At 39.8% G+C, this 25,872-nt stretch overlaps 1 protein-coding gene across 3 annotated transcripts in view; it reads right to left on the bottom strand.

Moving 5' to 3' along the window:
- Positions 1-25,872, bottom strand: part of ATP9B (ATPase phospholipid transporting 9B (putative)) — a 167,893-nt gene that overhangs the window by 35,983 nt on the left and 106,038 nt on the right. For all 3 annotated transcript variants that reach the window (XM_055703596.1, XM_055703593.1, XM_055703595.1), the window contains 2 exons: positions 19,098-19,258; positions 7,577-7,719 (listed from right to left, as the gene is read on the bottom strand). In XM_055703596.1, the coding sequence (XP_055559571.1) occupies positions 7,577-7,719; positions 19,098-19,258 (304 nt within the window). The remainder of the gene's footprint in view (positions 1-7,576; positions 7,720-19,097; positions 19,259-25,872) is intronic.

Here is a 25,872-nt window from a genome sequence, read left to right as displayed (position 1 = left end):
GTGGTCTTTAAAGAGTCGGGGGGGCTGCAGAAGTCTCATGTATTCCTCAGTTATACTTGAGATGGATGCCACTCCTGCTCCGGTAATACCCTACAGTGACACTTAGCTCAGCTGCTGCAGCACCACCCTGTGCTACCCAGCCACATCTGCCTATGTTACCAGCACCAGCTGATCACTCCAAATTCCCCCTCTACCCTTAAAAAAAAAAAAAAAAAAAAAAAAAAAGGACATTTCCTACTTGCTTTTCCTTACATGTTTTGAGGATTTTTCATTCTATATTTGATTTTTTAAAAATATTTAAAATAACGTTTATGTGAAATGCGTAATTTCTCCACAAAATATCCACATTACCCAGAATTCACAGGAGAAATAGAATAGTCCCAAGGCTGGAAAAACAGCTCAGGAAGACAAAGCTCCTGATCTCTAGAATTAGCAAGACAGAAATTTTTGGTTACTTTATACAAGGGGTAAGAAGATGATTTTGTTTTTACAGTAAGCATAAACCCATGGGAAATTACTTTGTCTGCCTTTAGAAGCTGTACTTCCATTAAGAGATTTTGTTAAATTTCTTGATTAAATTTTTTACTGCAATTATAGACTAGAAAATGCCAATCTCCAGTTTGCACAAGAAACATGAAAGTTTCCACTAACAAACATGAGACTACAATCTACACTTCTAAAAAAACCCAAACAAAAACCCAAACTAAACCCCATCCACTTTGTTCAATAATGCTTATTGCAAGAAATTTCCAAGTAATTCTGCATCACCTTCCTTACTTTCCAGGCATGCTAATATCTCCTCAGTGCCCTTGGCTTTGCCAAGCCTTTGAATTAAAATAAACACTCCCTAGGAGCTGTGAAACTAAATGCTACTCAAAACTTGAGACAGCAGGCAACTGTCAAACCTGCTTCCCACCAGTCCTGTAATTGCTGCTGGGGAAAACTGAGCAGGGAACAAAATTAGCCCTACGGTTATTATATGGAAAGATTATTTCTTCTGACACCATTAAATCAGTCCAACTCCAAATCATGCTTGGCGAGGGAAAGGTAGATAGGTGGAAAATCTGTGTTCCCCACCTCCCCCAACTCCTTCTCAGCAAGCAGAGAAGAAAAGCTTCTGAGCAGAGAAGTATGGATTTTCTCTCTCGCAACAATCAGAAGCCAGGGAAGGAGGTTTAGGAAAAATGGACAAGGAAAAAGAATCAGCTTGTGAGGACACGGAAATAAACATTCCAATAAACCTGATTCAATACTTGCATCTTAACACATTACTTACATGAGCCTTTGTAACAGCTACGGTAATAGGAAACACCTATGATACATGAAAAGAGGCTGTGAAAACACCTGTACCTGCTACACAAAATTGTAATAAAATAAAAGGAAAAAAGAAAAGAAACAACAGTTACAGTCTGCTCATGCTTCTTAAAGCTGGCGTAAGACTTTCAACAGCCATGACAAACCTGAATGTTATTAGACAAACACGGGTACCTGCATTTATGAAAGTGCTCCCAAAAATTTCTGCAAAGAATAAACCAAAATACACCTTTTTCAGTCATCCACGTGGAAGTTTTGTCACATGGACAAATTAAGAATTTACTTCTAAATTATGCTAATGAATGAAACACCAAAATGGGACACAAACATTCCCAGCAGCTTGTTCCAAATGTTACACGGTGCCAATCAGTCACGTCACAGCTTTAGCAGCAGTTCCGGTTTAAATGTTCGTCTTCTAATTGAAGACTAATACACCTTGACAGAAGAATACCTCTTTCATTTTATGTCCCAAAATGCAAACCCTTCAAATATGTAGCGGTGGATTTTCTATATATAACCCACTTTAGGAACGACAAAGCTGAGCTCCGAGCTCTCCAGCCTGCTCAAGGTGGGAAGTACTGAACAGGGAAAGAGCGTTCCATTTTTAATAATGCTTTTTCAAGACCTACGTATCAGTTCCGCGCTTTGAGGACATTGCTAATGTGAAGAATTATTAGGGAAAAGAAGCTTATTTTAGAAAAGCTTCCAGAAAGTATGCTAGTGGGTATACAATCTACTACTACTATTATCCATTCTTAAACTTTGCTCTGGAACACAGGTACCACAAAGGAAAATATCCTGACAAAAAGTTAGTATACAATTGCTGAAGAAAAATTTAGTATGTTCTTTAATGAAGTCAAGAGCCTTCCCCCCCTACCACCCCCCTCCACCCCTACAATTGTATCATTAAACACAGAGTAAAGCAGGCAAAGAGGAAATTAATTTCTAAGGAAAAAGTCCTGAAGGCATGATTCCCTGGGTGGTAACAGATGTGATTCACAACAGAGCAGTAGAGCTTTTTTTTTTTAACTTTGTTTTTGAGAAGCAGATGCAGATCTTTCTGATCCTATATTACTAGATGGCAATGTGGACCAATCCCAACAACCCCAAATGGCCACAACAAAAAAGCAAGAAAACATGTACAGCAGAACAATTAATAACTTTGTGAGAATTCAAGAGGGTGAGTAGCTTTTCACGAAGTACAAGCACTTCTAAGCTATTAGCTTGAACAGATAAAAAGTCAGTGTAAATGTGAACATTTCTATGGAAACTTCAAGGGAGATCGGGCTCAGCGCTCTTGATAATTAGACTGTTGTAACAATCTGAAGATGCAAATTCTATGAATCCTGGAAAAAATATAACATGGTACAGAATGTAAAAAGAAAATGGAAAAAGTCATGGTAAACACATGTCTAGGTATGTCTGGTCGCTCAGCTGCTCCACTTCTGAACAGGCCATAAACAACACCGCCACAAAACCTCAAAGCAAACCCACCCCAGTACAACCCATTAAGAATGAGGGCAAAGATGAAGAGAGCTGAGATGTGTTTATTCTTTCCTGGGCAGAAGGTAACAGCAGAGGTAGCACAGAAATAGCAGTAGCTGTTTCCTCTGCGCCTTCTGCCTCCCCCTGGAATGCTGACCACATCCAAGAGCAATATCCACGCTCACTGCATACCCGGTCTATTTTCAGTGGATGGGAGGCCAACAGAAGCCACAGAGTAAGGATTCCTGTGACCGATCTGCTTTGAGTGCATGCTTGGAAGCTTCTTGTGGTGTCTCTCCATGAAAACTTCCCATTCCTAGTCTGCTCTACTCATCCTGCAACCTCAGTGTACCAAAAATCAGAGGCAGGGGAAGTGTAAGGGCGAGAGCGTGACCATATAACCACCAAAGTGACATGAGGAGACGTTATTCCATCAGCATGAGTTTTTTACTACTCTTTCCCTGTTGTAGCTTATGTTGAACAGATAAAGATTCAATTACGGTATATCTTAAAAGATTATTTTTCAGTAAGAATTACTGAAATTCACTATTGTAACAGTATATTACATCATACACATTTAATGACAAATATATATACTAACCTTTAACCCATATATACTAACCCATATATACTAACTAACCCATATATACTAACCTTTAACACAAGGCTTTCCAAGAAAAATCAAGAATCCCATTTCTCTATGCATCTGTTCAACTATTATATCTGTTAAGTATCTCATTTGGTCCAAACACCCGCTAAAATGTTAATTACAGAACTTAAATACAAGTGTATGCATTAGCAAATACCCACGCTCGGAAGCCTGCGTTTGTTTTAGCTGCAGACTCCGGCAGTTGTCGTGAGTGGCAGACTGTTTGCCACCCCACATCCTAAGCAACAAAAATGTTCAATAAATATTGCCAAATACCTTTATTTTTCTTTCGTGATTAGAATCTTTCTGTACCCTGGAGAGGATGAGACACCATGCTCAGCTGCCCTTGGAAAACGCTGGAAATGCTCCCCCCTGAAACTGCCCCCCCCCCACCGTAATGGATGACGCCTTTCTGTCAAACTCATATGTGATCCAAGTCCAAACAACGTGGCATTTTGGGTAATGGATGCTATAATTAAAATGTGAGTCCTAAAAAACCTGTTGTTTTAGTGGGTGTTTTTAGTAATGGCTTTGTTCTACATGAAGATAAAAACTCCCTAACAAAGGAATTAATGTATTGCTTTAATAGGCTGCACCCTGAGTTAAGTTTTAAAATTTATGAGTTCTCTGCAGCATTGTTCTTTAAACAATGGCATTGTCAAATGCAACCAGTGAGAAGATTAAAGTTCTCCCAGCAGATTAAGTACAAATTATCTGTCCTCCTGTTTCAGCATCATTTGTTCATTTATCACATAACGTCTAGTATTTCTGGTCAGTGTCAATATGCTCTGCATCCTTGCAGTTAACAGATGTCTTCTCTTGTCGAATGAATTACTTTATGTTTCACGCACTGGTGGCCGCAGATGTGTCACTATAGCAACATCATTAATTTCAGATCTTACCGGAAACATGCACTCCAATCAAACCTAATTATACCACATTGCTTTCTTGTCCCACAATAAGGAAACTATAATGCAATTATTGGGATACTTCATTTTCTATTCTACTGTGGCAAATGAGAGAGCCACTGTGATGGACGCTTCTTGTCAAAAAGCTTATTGATGAAGCACAAACCCAATTTACAATCATACAAAGGACTACCTTGCAATTATGTTAGTAATGCAATGCTCCTTAGACTCAACAACTAATTCTCAATCATTTCCCGTGAAGCTTGGACCACAATGTAAGATTTTTGCAGACGGCTCTCTGGATTCCCTTTCATTTTCAGTATTGAGAAAAATTTCACCTGTTTACATTTAACTAGTCCCGCTTTTTAGTTGCACCCGCCTGGACAGACTGCTAGAAACCCAGCTCCCTCCTTTCTCCACTGACAGCCAAGCCTGAATCAACTGGTTTACATGACTAGAACTGAAAATTCAGGTGAGAACATCCTGAAAACAGGTCTCATGAGCAATGTACCCTCACGCCACGGCAACCCTGGGCTGACTGCACAGATTCTGCCCGTTACCTAGCAGTATGTTCCGCATCTATGACAAAACGCAGAATGAGACCAAATGCCTTCAGGGAACCAGAGGCAGCCACTGATGTAGTTGGGTAAAAGGCACATAGGCTATATGTTTGTCCAGAATTCAGAACAGTTCAAAATTCACAGGGCATTTAAGACTGACAGTACTGAGCAGCGTTTCCCGTGGCTGTGTGAAGAGCAGCACGGCCAGCGAGACCATGGGCAGCGCTTGGGAGCTGGTCACGTCTGATGGACTCCGGGCTTATTTTCATTTGCACCAGCTTTCAGCTAACACTGGGGTAAAAGCACACAGGGCGAGACTGCTGACAGCTAGCCCAGAACATAGCTTTTATTTTTGTTAGCTTACAGATTTAGCCCTTCCTCCAGAACTCAGTAGACTCCAGTGCTCTGAAAAGCCTTTGAGGTTGAATGCTAGCAATCCTCCAAACAAACTATACATGAACACATTCGCTGGTAAAAGCCTTTTAGCATTTGTCTATTTAGCCCCTTTTAAGTACGCACTCTGAAAGGCCAGAATACAAGTGCTTCTTCTTAAAATTAAACAGAACTACTGTGATCGCAAGTGGCATGACGTGGGTTGAAAAAAACCCCAAAAATGGTGAGAAGCAAAAGAGGATTGTTTCTTTTTGTATATGCAAGTCAATACAATGTATCCTTTCAAAGTTTTATAGATGTAACACAGTATTTTTGCTTTGAAAAACCTAGTATCACTGAATTTCACATTGCCAAAAACAACAAAACTCCATTTTTAATTAGTGTGGTGTTAGGTTAAGTGTATTGGTTGTCCTTCTAGAAGTAGAACTGCAGCAGCTTTCCCCTCCCCCCCCCCCCCCCCCCCCAACCAACCTTCTATTTCTCAAACAGGGTAATAGGTATGCACAGCTTTTTTTTTTGCCCCCAACAAACCTTCTATTTCTCAAACAGGGTAGTAGGTATGCATACCTTGAGAAAAAGATGCTAGTACGCTGATCCTTGTGGCTCAGAATATAAACTGGTCACCAAAGCCAGAATATAATTTCTGCACTATAGAGTTGGATGAATGCACTGTTAGCATTTTACTTAGCAACTCTCTTAATATTTTCAGTGCACTTTAACTGTAAGTAGAACACCTCAACACCTGAACCGCATTGCCAGTTTGGTATGGGAACTGGATTCTCCATCAGAAAAGTTTGTGGCATACATTGGTTTTGCTTACAAAGTAGTGCTTTGAGCAAATGAACTCTACTGCATTGTTTTGAAAATTCATTATTTTTGAACATACCTCCCTTTTCCCAAACATATGCTGTAAATTACATATTTCAAGCCTTCGGTGTGACAGCACTCTTGAAGTTACATAAATTATCATGATGAAGGGTGCAATTAAAATCAATAAGCAGTTGCAATAGCATACAAATCATTAGCTAACTGAAATAAAACTTGTTAAGAGAATTGTTCACTTGCTTTGAAGAATTACCACACTGTAATTAGCAGTACACTTTTCTACATGCTAAGAAGGTGGCAGTTGTCTTTATCTTCTATGAAATAGAAGAACAGCATTCCAAAGGGTATAGGGTAACATATGTATCTTTAGAAAAAAGATGAAAGTGCGTTTTGAAAATGTGACAATATATTAAATTTACATTTCATTTCAAAATATGCAGTAATGAAAGCATTCAGCATGGGAGGGAACGTGGAACTATTTCAAGCAGAAAGAGATGTAAACTGTATATTATGCTTTCTGAACAGCATAACAGAGGCCAACCCCTGCGCCCCCCCCAAATGCTTTCTCAACATTTTGAACTATATTTTACTTAAAACCACTAAAAAATTTCATCAGCTGTTTAAGAAACAATTTTCTCAGTTCAAAAATTCAGCTGCTTAAAGAAACAGTACATCTACCTGAACTGATTTATTCAGCCTCAGAAAGAACAAAAAGGAGAAGAAATACTGTATTTGCTACAGAATTTAACTGGTTATCTACTAAGATATCTTCTGAAAGAAACTTTAGGGTTCCTTAAAGACATCTAGACCTAAGAGCAGGGCAAGGCGGTAACAGGTTTCAGCTGTAACGGCAGACGGCAGCGCAGCACAAGCTGTCACTCTGTCACACACTTACCCACCTTCTGGCCCTGGTAAGGGTGAGGTTTGCCAGCACACCGGGCCAGCTACACTGACGGGTTACGGTTATTCAGATAAAATCATACAGCAGCTCTAGAACTGGTCATTGTAACCTTCCTGGGGGTAACAGAGTCATTTTGGAGGCTGATCTTATGGCTTGTTTTGGAACTGCCTTGCCCTCTGATGTGTCACGTCGTTACGGTATTGCTGGCGAAATGAGGTGCAGAATGGAACAGCGTCCTGAGTGTGACTCCAGGGTCTTTGCAGAGTGAGATACATGGACCTAATGCTATCCACGGTCCTGTTACTGTAGCAGCAGTGTTCCCACTGGAATAAATCAGATTACTACCAAATACTGACTTTCACAGGTAAGTACTGGCCTAAGCACACCGATTGGTACTGGTACAAAGTCCATAAGCACATGCTGCAAATTTCACTGAAAAATAAAAATCAGTAGTCTAAATCTAGTCTTACATTAACATATCCAAATATTAAGTTTAGATATTTAAAAAAAAATCGTATTTCAGAATTGTAACCTGATATACCTGTTTTATCCGTTAGTAAATAAACTAATCGTCCCAACTCTTCTGGTATGGTGCTAGTTCGAACAACTGTTCCAGGAATATTGTCATCTTTCATAATCATCCACCCATAGGCTGCCTTACCCATGTCCAAGTTCACACGTAAACTGCAAAGGAAATTTATACCATAATCAGTGTGAATATTAGGCAAAGTGAAAGTTATAACCATAAAAATAAATGATCTTTTTACGATACCTGGAAAAAAATATATCTTAAAACCATATGACAAAAACATTTTGGAACAATGATTTTGTTATGTGTTTGTAGAGTACATATCACATTAGAAATTCAGGCTCCATCCCAGACTTCTAGAAGGTATTCCAACACAAACAAATGCAACAACATGCCTTCTGCCTGAAACAGACTGCAACACTTTGTGGTGATTCTTGACATAATTACATTACTACACTTAGACAGTTGAGAATATTATATACACTTTATCAACAAGAACACATTGCTATTCATATCACAGTTTTCATTTGTTAAAAACCCCCTGACACCAATGTTTGCTTTATAATGTAAAAGCAGAAATATTTTTATACCTCTTCGAGTCACTGTTTTTTTTTAAAAACCACCATACTTTTTATTTAGGAAAGTATAACTATATTTGTCACATTCCCTCTCCCACCACAACCAATCAACAACATTGCTGTCCTTCCCCAAATGCCGCTACAGAAGCTCTCTACTGCAAAAAGAGTGCAGCGCCCAAGCAGCAAACACCCTGACATGATAGGGTGTGGGCTGGAGCTGCTGCAATAAAGAACCTTTGGGGAGCTCTGCACTAGAAACTGTAATGTGCAGGAAGTTTTACTGATTATACATAGAAGCGCAAAATCAGAAGTATATTTTTTTTGGACACACTGTGTCTGCATATTTATTTGTTATATTTCCATATCTACATCATAGAAGAACTAATTGCCCTTGCACCTTGTATTCCTATAATAATTAAAAAAAAAATTCACTCATGCTTGTCAGAGATAACTTCAATGACACTGCTATTCCCCTAAATTAAATGCTCCAACTCAAAAGTCTATGCCAGCCTATTCTAAAACTTTACAATGCTACTTTCCTTCAGCTATTCACCACGTTCCTGCTACCATGTCAGAGGAACGGTGGCTAAAGCATCCGCACATTTTCATTGCTGCTGACTCTGCTTTAACAGTAACACTGAAGAAACAGCTAGGACAGCGGCTACGGGAATGATTTGTAGCTAATTTGCCTGGGGCATGGGACTCTAGTCCCAGGTTTAGTAACAGGTTCATAGTAACGCAACTCTTAAAACTATTCCAAAGGGATATATCAAGGTCAAAATACTGCTAGTGTACTTCAGAGCTTTTTTACCAGTCCTGAAGTGCTGCTTTACAGCACAACCAAAACAGCAGCCACGAAGAGTTTTCATCTGTCCTGCACTCACAGTGACAGACTGTGAATTTCCCGAGGTAACAGCGGAGGGAACAGTGAGCCACAAACCGCAGCTCTTTATGGGATGTTGCATTTAACTAGAACTGTGAGAACACCTGAAATTTCAATACACACTGAAAAAAAATCAGTTTATTCCACATCCCTGCCTTCCTGAATTTGTACCGCAGAAAACAACGCATGTTCCAGCACAAGAAGAAAGAAGCCTTTTTGATACAAGACTCTTGACCACTCAAGATGGTATTTTGTTCTTTAACTAGCTCTTATTTCCATTAAAATCATCATTAGCAGAAAATCATCCTTCTGTCTGGTGACATACCCCAATTACTTCTGCAATATCATACCTCACTTCAGCTGTTTTCAGACACACAAATATATATTTTTTTAAAAAAAACATTAGGACAGACAACAGGAGGAGGACTCTACCATATTCTTTTTATTGAAGATGCTACATTATAACAAAGAGGAAAAAACCCCTGGAAGTCACTTGCTTCACACTGGTTAACTACAGTTTTAACCTGTCTTAATCAATCCAGAGCCAGTAGTGAGCAACCAGGATTTGCATTGCGTCTGTCGGTCAGCCTGCAGTTAGAGGACGTAAGAACCAACGTAACACCCTTCACACTGAGGCAGGTATCAGCCAGCAGAAGGAACAGCAAAAGCTTTATTCCTCTTAGGGATGAGAACCTGCCAGTTAGCCAGTCAAGCACAAAGGACGCTCTTTAGCTCGAGCAAAGAAACATAAGCACACTTAATTCATTTAAGAACAGCTAGATATCTGCTCTAGCCAGAAGTAAGCAGAGTAAGTGAAGGATGAAAGCTGCTCATTACCCCACTTATAAGAGACATTTGGGCTATAATATTTTTTTTTTTCCCTGCCCGGGCTACCAAACAGGGAATCTGCAATGAAAGCTCTATTTAAGAGCTTCACTCTCAGGTACATGGCACGCACAGAGAAATCCACAGGGCTACTCTACCAATGAAGAGCTACAAAGTCATCCAAATCAGATAAACCATGCTTCAGTAAGATCCCGAAAGTCTCTCAAAGCTGGAGTGCAGTTCATCTCACCACCTGCACCTTTTATAAGCATGTGTGTTACCTGGTTTGATATTCTAAACACTCTCTAGATGCATTTAATTATAATCTCACTTAAATATAGTTTAAAGGTAAGGAAAAAAAAGAGGGGGGGGGGGGGAGGGGGGGGAAAACAGCTTCTCTTGCTGAGCGGTGAGGAGAAATCTGTATTTCAAAGCACCAAGGCATTTTAGGAATTACCCCAGCACGCACTAAGTGGAACAAGGTGCTGAGGGACCTAACAGAAAGCTGGCACCACTGCCCTCCACAGAAATAACATCCCCCCAGTGACCAGTACAGTCCAAGACAGCTTTCTGGCATGCAGAGATATTTGGTACATGCTTGAATTGTTAAGTTGGATAAAGAATTAGACATGAATTAAAAAAACAACACACACACACCCCCCCCAAAAAAAAAAAAAAAGAGGGTTATAGATGCATTTTTAGTATTAATTCTAAAATGTGTACACTGTATGCTGCTCTGACTTCCTTCGCTTGGTGCTTGCTGTCTTAGAGAGAATTTTTACCTTTAAAATCACTGTAGCTGTGACCTACCACATTACGGACACTTTTGTAACACTACAAATGAGAGACAGCTATTAATACTGAGTTTGCTTTTGAAACTAGAAATCTCTCCAGCACAGCTTCACAGGAATAGATTGAAAAAGTCTATCCTGTCTGAAAAGTCCAGAAATTTTTACACAATAAAACAAGGAGATACTTATCTTAGTCAACACCAAGCTACCTTCAGTTCCTGACGACATTAGCTACCATTTATCATAAACCCTTTGTGGACTTTAAGAAACCTCATCATATAACCAAAACCATTTTAAATCCACTCGTTTTTAAATCCTTCTCCATTTCATCCAGTTTAGAAGACTCTATACATACTCGTTATTGATGAAAATGCACAGAACAGCATCACATATAGCATTAGCACACTGTTCCATCAGTAACACTCATCTTTTTGTAAACTAATTACCCTGCAATCTTTAGACACAGTATGGCAACACAGGTACTTGAAGGCTACTGCAGAGAACGGGCATATTTAGTGAACATGACAGTGTGAAGTTTCCTGTGTCTCAACCTCAGCACTAGTTACCCCATCGCAGGCAAAACCTAAGGCAACTTATATCCAACTTCTATCCAACTCAGGGATTTATTCCCTCAAGAGCCCGAGTGGCATTTCTCTGCAATTCAGCTGCAGAATACATCAGTCAGACAGCACTTCAGAATACACGCTGCTTTCTACTACAAGTTACTAACAGATAATATTGCTTTTACTCCATTAAAATATCAGTAGTGTTTCAGGCTAAACCAATTCATATTTACAGGACTTTTCTCTTTTCTGAATTTCATCTTTTCCCCAGTGGTAACAGCATCAGGTCCCCTTGTAAAGAGCTCTGATTTTGTTTTAGTCAAAATGGCCAAATTCATCAATACACAAGGGTCTTCACTGAGGGGGTTTCAGACAAATACATTTAGAAACTCCAGAAACATTCTGCCTTTCACAACTCAGTAAACAGCAACCGAGACCTAGTGAAGTTACCAAAGACAATTTTGTGAGCAAGTTGATACTGTGCCTGATAAAACTCAAGTATGAATGTGAATCAAAACCGTATGATAGTTGTACTTGACCTTGTTGAGCAGTTCTGTATACAAGCTAAAGTTTCGCAGCAAAAGATGAAGCCCTGCCCAAACTCCAGATACAGTACGAGTACCTGTAGCAGTATCCAATTATTAAAATGAAGTAATTGAGATGTAGTCTTTTTTATTTTCAGAACTTCTAAGTGAAGTACTGAAGATCATATCTGGGTCACATTAGTACCCAAAACTGTACCCAAACCTCTATGGCTACACCCCTAACTTTTCCATACCCCTACCTGCTTGAAACAGCCATAAACTATACACAGATAAACACATTATTTACAATCTAGAAGTATAGAATAATTTAAAACTTGGTCAAGAAACAACCAAAATTCTCTTAACTTCATTGCCTGGAAAATTAAATCTTCAAAGAAAGTGATTCTGGAGCCTGACAACTTCCATTAACTGGCACTAAACAAACAAAAAGAGAACAAACCAGAAGTTACTTCTTTTAAATACAATATTCTATCAAGATCTAAATTCAAATCAACCCATAGCTTCTCCCTTCAATTTCCCCTGACTTCCCTCCTCTCATATTTTATTTGGAGAAAAAATGTGAATATTCCTTTTCTGTTTAGCCTACCACATACATTTTTACCTAGTTTTCTCTGAGTGCTAGTTTGGGCTGGGATAAAGGTTAATTTTCTCCACAGAGGCTGCTGTGGGGCTGTGGTTTGATCTGTGCTGGGAGCAGCGCTGATAACACAGGGATGTTCTCGTTTTTGCTGGGTGGTGCTTACACTGAGCCAAGGGCTCCTCCGCTCCCCACCCGCCCCACCGCGAGCAGCTGGGGGGCACCGGGCGCTGGGAGGGGGCACGGCCGGGACAGCTGCCCCCCCTGACCGAGGGGTGTCCCAGGCCATGCGCCCTCATGCTCAGCATGTACAGCTGGGGAAGGAGGAGGAAGGGGGGACAGACGGAGTGATGGCGTTTGCCTCCCCAAGGCCCCATCAGGCATGATGGAGCCCGGCTGTCCTGGCATGGCTGAGCCCCTCCTGCCCGCCCGGGGGAGTGGGACTGGGAGTGGGGAGTGGGGAATGCAGAATGGGGAGTGGGGAATGGGTGCCTCCTGCTGCTTTGCTTGTGTGTGTGGCTTTTGCTTTATCTATTACACTGTCTTTATCTCAACCCCTGAGTTTTCCTGCTTTTACCCTTCTGATCCACTCCCCCATGCTGCAGGGCAGTGGGTGAGCGGCTGCAGGGGGCTGAACTGCTGCCCGGGGTCACACCCCAATGTCACTATCTGTCTGATACTTCTAGAAGATGCTCAGATGTGTGTTCTTGTTTTCCTTGTAATTGGTCTCACTAGTTCTCTCAGACTAATTTGTCTAAATTTTGTCCATTATGTAAGCATATAAAAGGAAATGAAAGAAGGTGCACACAGCACTCCACATAAAATCCAAGCAATAAACGTAACTTTCAAAGAGCGCTCAGTCCCACACATTCATGCTTAAGTATGTGTGGCAAAAAAAAACGTGTACCAGTCCTGCATTGCTATAGCGACTGCAGCACACCTAGTTTTTCAAGGGCTACATGCAACCTAGGTACTGTTAATTAGATGTTGTAACATAGGTAGAACTTAGAGCCTCAGGAGGAAACCTGGGGAATAATTGATGAGAAAATTAATCTATGAATTTCTTCCAGGCTGAAAACACAGTAGAGTGCAAAATACAAATAGAACGCATGTCAAACAAGTGCCTTGGCACAAGAGATGTAGCCTATGCAGGTCTGAGTAACAATAATTACTTCCTATTAAAAATGTTTCTTTGTTATTTTCACATTTGTCAGGTCAAATGCCTTTTTTCATTAAGCCTCTTCCACAACGGCAAAATATTGACATTAGAAGTCCAATACAAATAATTTTTGAAATATGAGTATTTTTAGTGTATTCCAGGCAAATCTGGCATTACTTACTGTAATACTATCATATTAAAAACAGAAAAACAACTAGGAGCAAATAGGCAGTGTTGCAATACTAGAAAGGAAAAAGATTTCCTGCAATAGATCAGCTGAATGACTTATTGTAAACTGATTGTGCGTTCTCTATGACACATGAATACCCAATATTGTAAGGAAAGCACAAAGCTAGCTTAGGCAGTAGTACAGCACCATACTGGGCTGAGTAAGACTTATTCTAAGCATGGGACACATGCCATAGCTCCTGTTGCATGAAGAAGTCAGAATTAGTTTGTAAAATATCAGGAAGCTTCTTTTTTCATATAATATTCTCCAGTCTCTATATAGATTGCATTATATACCACGGTGTGGTACAGAAGCATAGTACAATTTTTACAAGGATTGCTAAAACTACTTTGAGCAGCTGTTTAGCTCTTCCACGCTGAAAGCTTTGCATCATATACCTGATATATATTGTCTGTATATGTGAGACTACATATACTGATACCCTCACATCTATGCATTAACAGAGATCAGAGCTCCCACCGTGGGCAGCACAACTACAATATGAAAGCAGCAGAGCTGCTTGCTGCTCTCGGACAGACACCATGGTCCTGCACAGCAGCGAGCTCCCTGGATCTCAGGAATACACAGAAATTGGTGTTTGTATGATCCAGGATTTGATGGGATGTTAATGGATTTCAGATACAAGACTTCCCAGCAGCATCATCTTCACTGCACACTGAAAACAGACTAACATAACCTTAAAGGATTTTCTTTAAATACTTCTCAAAGACCCAGAAAAAAGCAGCTGGGAGCCAGGTACTGCCCCAGAACTTTACTACTTAAGTGTAGGGCAGCTCTGTCCAGAGCAGTGGGACACCTTACGTGGCAGAGCAGCTCCGCGCCCGGTAGCCCTGGGGTGTCTGAAGGGACGGACAAAAGACATTTCAGCTTCTGTATACACCTGAACTGAAGGAGCCTCCTAAAAAGGTGGCTGATTAGGCCCCTGCCATCCCAGCTTTAAATCGCTGCTAAATCCGGAGCTTGGATGATACACGGGCATACCAGATCCCAGTCAATACCTTAGCGCTTTATGGAAAATCCTCCGTTTCCTACCCGCTCAGCGGAAGCACGTACAGCTACAGAACTCGCACACCTGTGCACACAAGGCAGCATTTCACCAAACACCCCTTGGATAAGCCTAAATTGTCTTGAAAAGCTTTCCTGGCTACATTTTTGGGGGGGAAAACAGGAAAAAAAAAAAAAACAACAAAGAGGAGGTGGCAAGTCAGAGCACAGCTCACTTTCTCGCAGTGCTGAAGAGGGCTGGGCAATGAGTGACCTAAGTCCCATGACCCGGTGGTGGCGGGGGTCCCAGCCGGGGGGGCAGCACCGCCGCTGAGGCCAGCCTCTTCTGCAGCCTTGGCTGTAATTTCTGAACAGATTCCCAGGGCAGCCGAGCGGGCTGATGAGCAGATGCTACAACTAACTGCCAGGGGAAGGCCAGAAGCGCTGTGCGGCGAGGCTCTGACAGCCCCAGCACCCCGCCGGCACCCACACACCCGGACTTCCAGCCCTGCAGCTGGGAGCGGGGGTCTTGCATGCCACATCGATCCAAGAACATTCTGTTCTCTTGTACTTAAAAATACAAACATTAGAAACCGTCTCTGTGATAGCTTGTTCAAAAAAATCAAAATGGCTGATCAAATTAGCAGCTGCAAAAATTGAAGCAAAACCTCAAGACATACATGATTTATACCTGGAATTTTACACCAGTATGATAAATGTCTTCCATTCCACACAGAAGCAAAATTAACTCTCCTGAAAAAAATGTAAGCCTGATTTTAAAAAGATGTAAAATTAAAAATAATTTATCTTTAATCTGTGTAACCAGGTAAAAGATAACATAACGATGACAAAGCTTTACCTCACCTTCCCACCTGAGGTGGTGACTTTTCATTAGTGTGACTGGTTTTGGCCCCTGCCCTTTGTCATTCAGAAAACAGACAATCCAAAAAAAAAAAATGTTCAACAAGGAGACCTTACTGTTAAACAAAATAACCTAAACAAAATAAAAAAAAAAAAGGGAACATCACAGGCTTATGAACTTCCATGCTGGTATCACAAAGCAGAGCATGGACAGACCTGAGGACACACACTCCCCCCAGCCCGCTATGTGTAATGGCAAGAGGTGACACTGCCAGGCAAGATCTTGTAAACTAATGGAGAATGCATTTCAATCAATGATTTTATTTAAAATAAGTAATGAAATTGTCTCAGTGACACCAGAGGAACCTATGGATAGGCATTAACGCATCTCAAACTGCTAAAGCCAACTAGAAAAAAGCCTAAGAACACCAAGGAACACAGAGAAACTCAGAGAACGGGTGAGCATAATCCTGGAGAAATTCATTTAGTTTTGGACAGTCTGTCAAGAATTTGCTTTCTACCCTTCTTTCCCAATAAATTTTAAGAAATTCAGACAGACTAACCTTGTAGGGAGGCAGAGTGCCGACAGAGGCTCCCCGGGCTACGCTTCCTCCATGGGTTAGAAGAAACATCAATTACAGAGGGGTCATTTCTAAAGGCCAAACTTAGGCCCCCCCATTTCTGGGGCTGTTCAAAACATTTTGTGCATCATGGCTCTAACTTACAAGCAGTTCAGAGCTGAGCTAAGCTTGCAGTGTTTGTTCACTGCTACTTTTTCTCCATTCTGCTTGCTTCCTTGTACACTACAGAATGTGTGAGATGTCGTGGGCTGGTGTTTCTGGGGGTGGCTGTTGGTTGATGGGATGTTTTTTGTTTGGTTGCATTGTTTGGTTTTTTACAGTTGCTTTATGTTTATACTTCTGAGGTCTTACAGGCCCCACAGCGATACACTTCATGGGGAAGCAACACTGATCTAGAGGAGTATTTAGGATGCAGCTGAATCACGAGGAATTAGCTGCTCCCTGGAGTGAAAGAAAAACCCCAAACCCAAAAAGTCCCTCTTCCTACTAATTACAGGAGAGGCTGCACAGAGATCACTTAAACTGCTAACAGTTACCTGCTCCTGATCATCTTCACCAAACATGACCTGGCCATGGAAAATTATTTTCATTGCATACCTGGAATTTCCCTTGCCCTACAAATGGAAAGCCAAGCACAACTGCAAAAAACCTCTGTATTTAGGAACTTCCCAAATTCTGTAAAACCATCAATCAACACATTTCATGCGTGCCTGAATTCAGATATGCTTTGCCTCCACCAGTCAATCCTAATCTCCCATGTTCATTTCCTTACCCGTGAAAAGTTCATTATCTCCCCCATAGAGCTATTTCAAAACTAATGAGAGGACACAACACTTGGTGTTTCAGTGTAATTAGACTTATAATTTTCATCTCCAAGAGTTTATACTCCAAATACAGGTTAAGGAGTAAGTAATTTCTATGCTTAACATCCAGAAGAAAGAAGTGCAGTTATATTTGACCGGTGACATAACTGCAGTTGTATATTTTGTTGATAGTGTGGGAAGCGACCTTGTACGTGAATTATCCGAGTTGAAGAAAAGTTGGTATAGAAACAGATAAACCTCCAGAGAGAAAGGCATTCTCCAGCAGATCCCTGTCTGATCTTCCACAGAGTAACTATATGCTCCATCTCAGAACTAGTCCAATCACTTTCTCTGTTACTTCTGCTTTGCATATTACCTCCCACAAGCAACTGAAAAATGGGATTAGGTCTATCCTAGAAATTATATTTGGAAAAGAACTGCCCCACAAGTGCACTAAACAACCCTTCAGTTGAAAACAAGCTGCTCAATCTACATGTTTTTCAGTGGCATATATTGAACCGTCAATATGGAGTCAAATTTACTTACCTATATGCTCTTAATCCTCTTGCATCTAGTAACAAAGATATATCTGTCTTGTAACCATTTTAATAAGTTTTGGCTTAGTATGTTTATTATGGAAGAAAACAGTGACTGACAAGTGATCCTTTATATTCGTAGCTCATTTTCCCCTTCCCCTACATGTCTTTGATGATTAAGTGCATCTTTCAGCAATACGAAGACTTTGCTTATCCCTCGAGGAGCACTTTTTGCCTCTTCACATGGCTAAGTTGCTTAATGCTCAATAACTCTGTGTGTGTGTGTATGGGGGAACGATGCCAGGACCTAAACAGCAGCATCACATGGGAGGTAAGGGAGTTACAGCAACACCAGTGTTTAGAAAGACACCACAAAACTGAAACACGAATGTGTAAATATACCCCAGCCAGTTAAAGGAAACGGGAACTTTTCTAAGGTGACCATTTCTACAATGAGATTGCCTCCACTCCCTAGCAGAATGGTGGAGCCTTCTCCTTCAGCTCCCTAACAGAATCAACTGCTCTTGCAACACAAAAGTAGTATAAAAATACAAGTGCTTTAAGTTATGAAATCTTCAGACAGATACTTCCCCAAGTATGAAATCAGTCAAAAATGAAATAGTTTCCTTCACACAGACATGTACTTAAAAAACATGAACACAGTAACACCTAAGTCACATAAGCTTAGATTAAAATACTAATGAGAAATTCTCCCAGTTTTATGTTTTTCCTTACACTACATGGATTTAAATGTTGTGTGCAAACCTGAAGGGAGAGGTCTCAAACCTATCTACAGTTCAGCTGCTGCTGACTCTGTGGCTAGCCACTGGGCTTAGTCAATGACGTATCTCAAGATACGTCCCTGAGGAAAGAGGATCTAAAATTAACAAGCCCCTTAAACTAAACACTGGGTATTTTAACAGGAGAGAGTATTTCCATTTTGCAAAGGCAATACCCATTCAAGGAAAAAAATTCATTTCGGAGTCAATGTTTCACTTCTGTGTCCACAGAAGACTTGATAACAGACATGGATATTATTTCCTGTTCCAGTTTATCTGCAATTTGAATATACCGTACTCATGCTTAATGAATTAATTAATTCAGGGCAAGTCTCTACTTGGTTACATGTTAAAAGTCCTCTCACTGTAGAAGTGCACCTACATTATTCAGCCATTCAATTTAAATTAGTCATTGTTGTAGTAAAAAAAATCATATTTTAACCAGAGAAATGGAGCATGTTCGGTATTTAAGGCATCAAAAACAAAATTCCAAAATACACCTAACCACTCATTCAAACATAGGTTTCCTGAAACTGCTTTCTCAAATATACCAAGATTGTATCCTTATTAATACATTTATGCTAGTAGAGGATTAGATATCCTGATTACTCCAGCAAGATGAACATTATACAGAAAAAATACAACAGTATTGTTTTCTGTACACTGATCCTTCCAGAATCAGCAGATTTGTTGACACCTTCCCTTTGGCTTCCTGATAAGATCCATTTCCTTCGCAACGAGAAGCAAGTATAAATTTCAGGAAAGCCACATTCAGTGAAATTAGACATCAGTGTTTTTCCTTTCATCCATGCACACACCTGATGGGGATGATGTAGGAAAAGAGGAGGAGGAACCGGAAAAGGTTCCGGTACCATGGGCCCACAAACCCTTGCAAGGTCACCATAACCACTGACAGCGCCACCAGTGCCAGGAACAGGGCTTTGGTCAGCTGGTTCAGCTCCAGGTCCAACAAGCCAACCTGGGGGAAGAAGCGTAAATAAGTCAGTCGCAAGTTTTTCTTAGATTGACACTTCTGTGGTGCAAACAATTTGCTACTGTCGGCTTTTTTTATTCCTACCTATGAAAAATCCATGCACTTGCAGCAATTAACTGCATTTTGATAACCAGATTGATTACCCATTCTTACGCCTGCATGGAATGGATGCTCGGGGGTTACAGGACAACAACGATTCCCAAACCAGTGTGACCAGTGCCAGCCAGGGCTTCTCAATGCCCCCACACCGGCACAGCCCCCCAGCCCCTCGACCCAGGCAGGGGCACGGCAGGGCAAGGAGAAGAGGCAATTCCAGAGGAACAACTTTCTTCTGTCCCGCGTGCAGCAAACCCACCAGCACCATACGGTATATTTGGAGGGTTCCTACTGCTCATTTATCGCTAGAAGATCAAAAACCTGTCAGATCCTAGAATCGATGGGCAAACACGATCTATCTACCCTCTGGCTCATGCAACAGGGGTGCCGCCACCTGCAACTATGCTCCCACACAGCGCTGAATCTGAATTGATTTCACAGAAATCATTTTTAATTTTATGAAGCTTTCAGTTAATATAATAATTAAAAAAAAAAACAACAATGCAGTGGAATATCCATTTTCAAACCAGAGCTTCCGCTTTTCATGAGTGAAAAGGTATTTGGTTTAGAAGTGTTTCAGCCCAAACATTACGAGAGGCTATCTCCCATCCGCTGTTTCTCATGAAAAAATATTTTTAAGCTATGTAACTAAGACTCACACCATTTCAATAATGTATACCGTAAGCTAAGTATTTACACTCTGCCTTTTGGGATGCTCTTGTAGGCGGTAAAATATGTGGGAAAGCGACGCAGGGCAGAGTGTCCTAGGCCCTGCCACTGATGCCCTGTTTATCTCCCAGCCCGGCCAGTAAGACCAGTAAAACAGAACACTTCCTTAGATAACAGTCTGCAAAAGAGCCACTTTAAATATAGTTCTTAAAAAATTCCAGCAATCTTGCTTACATGCGGGCCGTCCCTTCCCTAGAGAACCCGGCAGCTGAAGACCACAGCGGCTGATTTATCAGCTGCATTTAAAAAGCAGCACAACGAGGACAAATATCTTGCAATTTCCGCTGCTTCAACTACTACATAGTTTATGCTTGAATTATTGAGAAAAATAGGTTTTTGGATTAAAATGAAGAAAAATGAAGCCAGGGAAGTAGAGCATGTTTCAAAGCCCAGATCTCTTTGCGTTGACAAAGGCAGCCTAAGTTTCAGGCCTCGCTGAGGATCAGATGAAGTCATTATTCATTCAGTCAGGGAAAAAAGACTCAATTACCTCAACCTAAAGATGCTATCAATGAATGCAAAGTGCATATTTTACTCTATTCATCCAAATCCCATTAAAAAGTGAAAGGAATGATTTAATCTGGCCTTCTAGAGTTGGTCTTTTTTTGTAATAAAATAAAGAATCACTGTCTTGCAATATGCATAACCACTACCTCACACTTTTTTTCCCCTGCATCATGGTAGTGAAAGCCTATCTCTCCTCTCAGCTCCCCCTCTGCCCCCACCCTGTCAAAACCCCACCCCAGAACAGAAATGAATAAAGAGCTTCTTTGGAAAGAATGCCACTTTTTGGACAGAAACATTAAATTTAGTCCACTGCACACTGATACGTAGCTAATTCAAAGCATTAATACCTTTCTAATTGATGAAGACAGATGTGAATTTAAGCGTGGAACGCAACAAAAATGTGTTTGGAGAAATATTAAAGAGGATAAAAAAAATTGATGATGAAAAATTTCCACACAATAAATCTCTTGCTCAAGAACATTCAGTTTGTTATAAATAATGCCATCCTTTTTAATACCGAACATATGACTGACCATAAGCGGCTCTAATATCTGCATTTACTACAGCAAGTGAAGGCAACTGCAAAACTCTCCTTAAGAAGGCACAGAAAGAAAGTGAGTTTTAATAGAAATGCATTCTTCATTCCTCAAAAATTAGTTACCATAATCTATGGAAATATACTTAATTAGTTTAATTCTGCGCCTTTCCACTTAAACAATTTCAGCATCCAAACTAATGAAACAGTGCTGAATTATCCAGATACATTCCATGTAGAAATGCACTAACATTCTCCAACACTCATCTGAATATTGGAAAAGCAGGTAAACTTCATTTTAACTACACTGCAATTTTATCAAAGTATTTGTAAAATATGCCATCTTAAGAAAGAAATTTCTCTCCTTTTAAAAATAATCATAACCAGAATAATTATGACAAGATGAGAAATAGATGAATTAAGAATTCAAATAATTTTCCACATTTATTGCTATTTCCCATATTAGAAAAGCAAGTTTTCTTCTACTTGTCACAATATTTGTTCTATTTGAAACAATTGTGTTAGCAAAACTAAACATACCACTGGAAATTTTAATCTCCACGGGAAAATTTGTACATAATGTCTGAGACAACCACAACAGTTTTGCAAAGGGGTTGCTCTACGATAATGAACACAATAATTGCCTGTATAATCTAAAATGCTACTAATGGCAACAACTACAAATCCATTTAGCTCCTCTTTAATTTATGCACGAAGTTTTAAATAGATAATGGTTCTCAGTAAAATAATGGCTTAGACCATCAACTGCACCAAAAAAAAGCCTACAAGTTTTTAAAATACTTTGGTTTTGAATGAGGGAATGATTAAAGGTTTAAACTTCACATTTTGGACCACAAGGTATAAGTCATTATCTTATGAGAAAAATCTCAATTTAATTAGCATAAGTTGAAAGCAACAAAAAAACCTTTCTGACTACTGATGGGCAACATGAACAGCAATATGCTGTTGCTGCCCCAGATGCTTAACTTTTGGGAAAGGTTATCCTCTGAAGCTATTATTGTAGCAATAGAACAATTCTTCTAATGTTATTACATATATATATTACATGTATTTAACAGTAGATTACTTAGAAAACAAGAAAAAAATTATGCTAGAGTGTTGAAATGCAGTATTTGATAACTAAATGTTGCACAATGGTAAAGATTTCTAGTGCAGTCATTTTTTATTCAATTACAGTTTAAAGTGCATTAGAAATAATTGCTCATAAATAGCCTTTTTAAAGTGCCATACATTAATACTGCTGAAGTATTAAGGCACTATCTTAGAAGAGACTTCTGCTCGCAAGCCAGTTCCTCCACAAAGGTAATTATATTTCAGTAATCAGCCTGGTTCTGCACTGACAAACACCCCATCGACTACAATGAAATTTCATGGTATGTATGTCTGAGATAGTCTGTAGCTTTAATTTGCACCATAAACACAAAAATTTTCTTTCCTAATCTTAATACATACTCTGAACTTAACTTTATTAAACCTTGAATAGTGGTGAATTATTCATGTTTTTGTAACTGTAGTCTAAATTTAGCTGTAACAGCTATGCAAAGAGTAAGGTAAGTATTTAAAATTAAAATTCAAATAATGTATCTTCTTTGGGCTGACAAAACCCATGTTTTGCCTAAGAAAAATGATTCATAGCATTTCACAGTTTATAAAAAATAAATAATTTTTATATAGGCTACTATATACAGGTAGCTGCATACATCTGAACCCCTATGGCTTTCTTCAATAATTTGTTAAACCTTTCCTATAGTCCCTAGGAATAACAGATTATTATTCTGTGTTTAAAGGGTAAATAGACATATTATTATCTGTTTACCTTAATCTCTAACATTAAAAACATGTACAGCAACTTTGGAATCTGTAAATGTTTCTTCTTTATTAAGCCTCCTAACTCTAAGCTTATTCCTATGATTCAAATTCCTGACTGCTCAGCAAGCCAGACAACCACATTAAACTAATAAACCTATGAATCTATGAATCAAAACAAGCAAAGCAAGTGAATTCAAGTTTAGAAGCATCCTTCCTTAATTCACTGTACTCAAGCAATGGTCTGACAAATGTGTTTCTCTACAAGGCTGTCTTGATTAACATAAATCCCACCAAATCTTGCATACTGATTAAATAGTGCAGCACACTGTATCTCACTCATTCCTTTACGCAGTACATTGAAAGGCAGGAAAAGTGAACAGTGAAATATATAAAATGACCATTGAGTGAAAAGTTACCTATCCCTGCTTTTTCTCAGATCCATTTTCAAACATCCCAATCATTTGTTTAGTTGCAAGAACACAACGAGAAACCCTGAAAACATTCTCTGAAGCACTAAAAAGCTTTTCAAAGTTTTAACTCATTTTAGAATTAGAGCAGTAATTATGGAGTTTCTACTTGACTTAGTAAAACTGAAATAAACTTCAGTTAGTCCACTCTGGTGGAGTGATACTAAAGTAATAACCAGAAAATAAGTCCATTTGATTCCAGTGACATTTTCTGTATTTCCTTTCGTGAAAAAGTATTCATCCTTCATGCTGGCTTCAATGCAGCCCAACATCGCTTTGCCAAAGCTGAAGTATCTGGTGTTATGTTAACATTGCAGGTTTATGGAACTGAATTATGCCTACTGATTTCAAGAAACATTTTTAATTACTTATGATCAATTCTACCCCCCAAGGAAACAAATTACCATTATATACATAAACCAGCCCATATCCAAATAGGCATTTATAACAGCTGAAGTATTTTAAAACTCAGGAAGAAATGCATGGTTATCATCCAAAGGAAGAAGAGTAAGCTGCAAGTAGGTAATGGGCTTTTTAAATGTTTTGATGTGTATTCAAAGACAGGTATAAATGCTCTTAGAAGCAAGTAAGTTTATAACATTTTGAACTTTTCTGACTTGCCCGTTTTAACTTTAACAAGCTACTAATAACTGCATAATATATGTTTGAAATTAATAAATTTAGAAACAAAATTCCCTTTTGTAGATAGTAATACCTACAATACTATAAGGAAAAGGAGGGCTCAGACACTTCAGCATGCTTCAGAAGCTCAAACCGAGAGAAGGTGGAGTTGGCCCAGATCTTAATATCCAGTTGACCCTAAACCTGGCTTTCATTAACACTTGCGCAGTTTGCTCAGCTACCCCGGTGTCTCTAAATACCCTTCGGTCCCACGTCTCTTTTTAGAGTCAGTCTTGAGACACCACTACGAAGGCAGATCATTTCCCTCTACCCTGTTTCCGTATTTTGCTCTAATTTGAGAAGCAGGGACGGGCGGCAGCCGCCGCGCCATGTGCGGTGCGGGCAGCAGGGGGCGCCCGCGGCCGGCGCTCCTGCCGCTGCCGGCGCCCAGCGCAGCCCCGCACCCCGCCGGGGCCGCCCCTCTCCGCACGATCCTCCGGGACCGGCGGACTTTTCCTCGTTCAGTTTGAAATGTTCAGAGTCAGTTACTCGAAGGGCTCTAACAATTCGGACCGTGCACCGAAACTATTGCATCTCCTTCTTTGCAAGAAGTTATACTTCATGTATATATATACACACACCATCTCCCACCACAGACTGGCACCTGAAGGCTCTGTGCGACCACACGCTCCCCGACTTCGCTGCGCATTCGTCACGCACAAGAATGATAAAACATGTACTGAGCATATTAAGAAACTGAAAAGGTTACTGGCTTCTTAAACTCCAGCATCCATACAGGGATCGTGCTGTATTGGTAACATACCCTCCTCCTACTGAAGCTATCAACTGAAAACATTTTCTCAAGACCACCCATCAATTTAGAATTTTTACCCTAATATTCTAAGGTCACTAGTCATATTGGAGACTTCAACCACCAAAAGCATTCACACAGTGAAACTCTTCAGACATCCATTTTTTCAATTTAAAACCACCCAGGTACACAAGATTTCATACAGAGGACACAGAGCTCCCAAGTGCTCCCAATTCTCCTCACATCTGATCTAAACCTGGAAGACACAGAATTCTGGGAGGAAAAAAGATTAGGCGTAAAGATGTTTGAATTCATGCTGGAACACTACCTTCAGATTTATATTTCGTCTGTAACTTTTACAAAGCCTTCTTATATTACATGTTCTTTCAGCTTAACCTCACCAGCTTCTTCTCAAGGTGTTTCTAGCACGCTGCCATGTAAGCAGCATGTCATGTAAGCAATGGTCAGAACACAGAATAAGCAGCTTTACACGCTACACACTACCATGAAAACACACTCAATAGAGATGGGATTTTTTCAGATCTAAGGAGATTTAAAAAACATGGCTTACGCTCTCCAGATGAAAGTAATTAGCTTTGCTAACATAACTGCAAAACTAGCATGGGGAGAACCGGTCCCAAAGTTTTTATTGTGTAGAATTCGCGATTAAGTAAATAAATAAATACAAAAAAATGTGATATATGTAATAAAAGTAAATTAAATAGCTCAGAAAGAAGTACTATTTCCTTTAAGCAAAAGAATTATAAAAGGGACCTAACAAATTGATAGCAACATCTAGCTCTTTCATTTGTGTAAATTTGGGGAATTCTAACATATCTACACTTCAGACCATGCAGCTGGCTGGTCTGAGTAACTTTTTCATACAGAAAACTGCACATATTTATTTTTGTCACTGTAGGAACTGAATTTGTGTGGTTTTTATATATATATGTCACACTGTTTAGCAAGATTTCATAAATGGTATGAGAACCTTGTATCTTTT

The sequence above is a fragment of the Falco cherrug genome, chromosome 3 (assembly GCF_023634085.1).
Source record: "Falco cherrug isolate bFalChe1 chromosome 3, bFalChe1.pri, whole genome shotgun sequence".
NCBI lineage: Eukaryota > Metazoa > Chordata > Aves > Falconiformes > Falconidae > Falco > Falco cherrug.
This window is presented reverse-complemented; position numbering and strand designations above follow the sequence as displayed.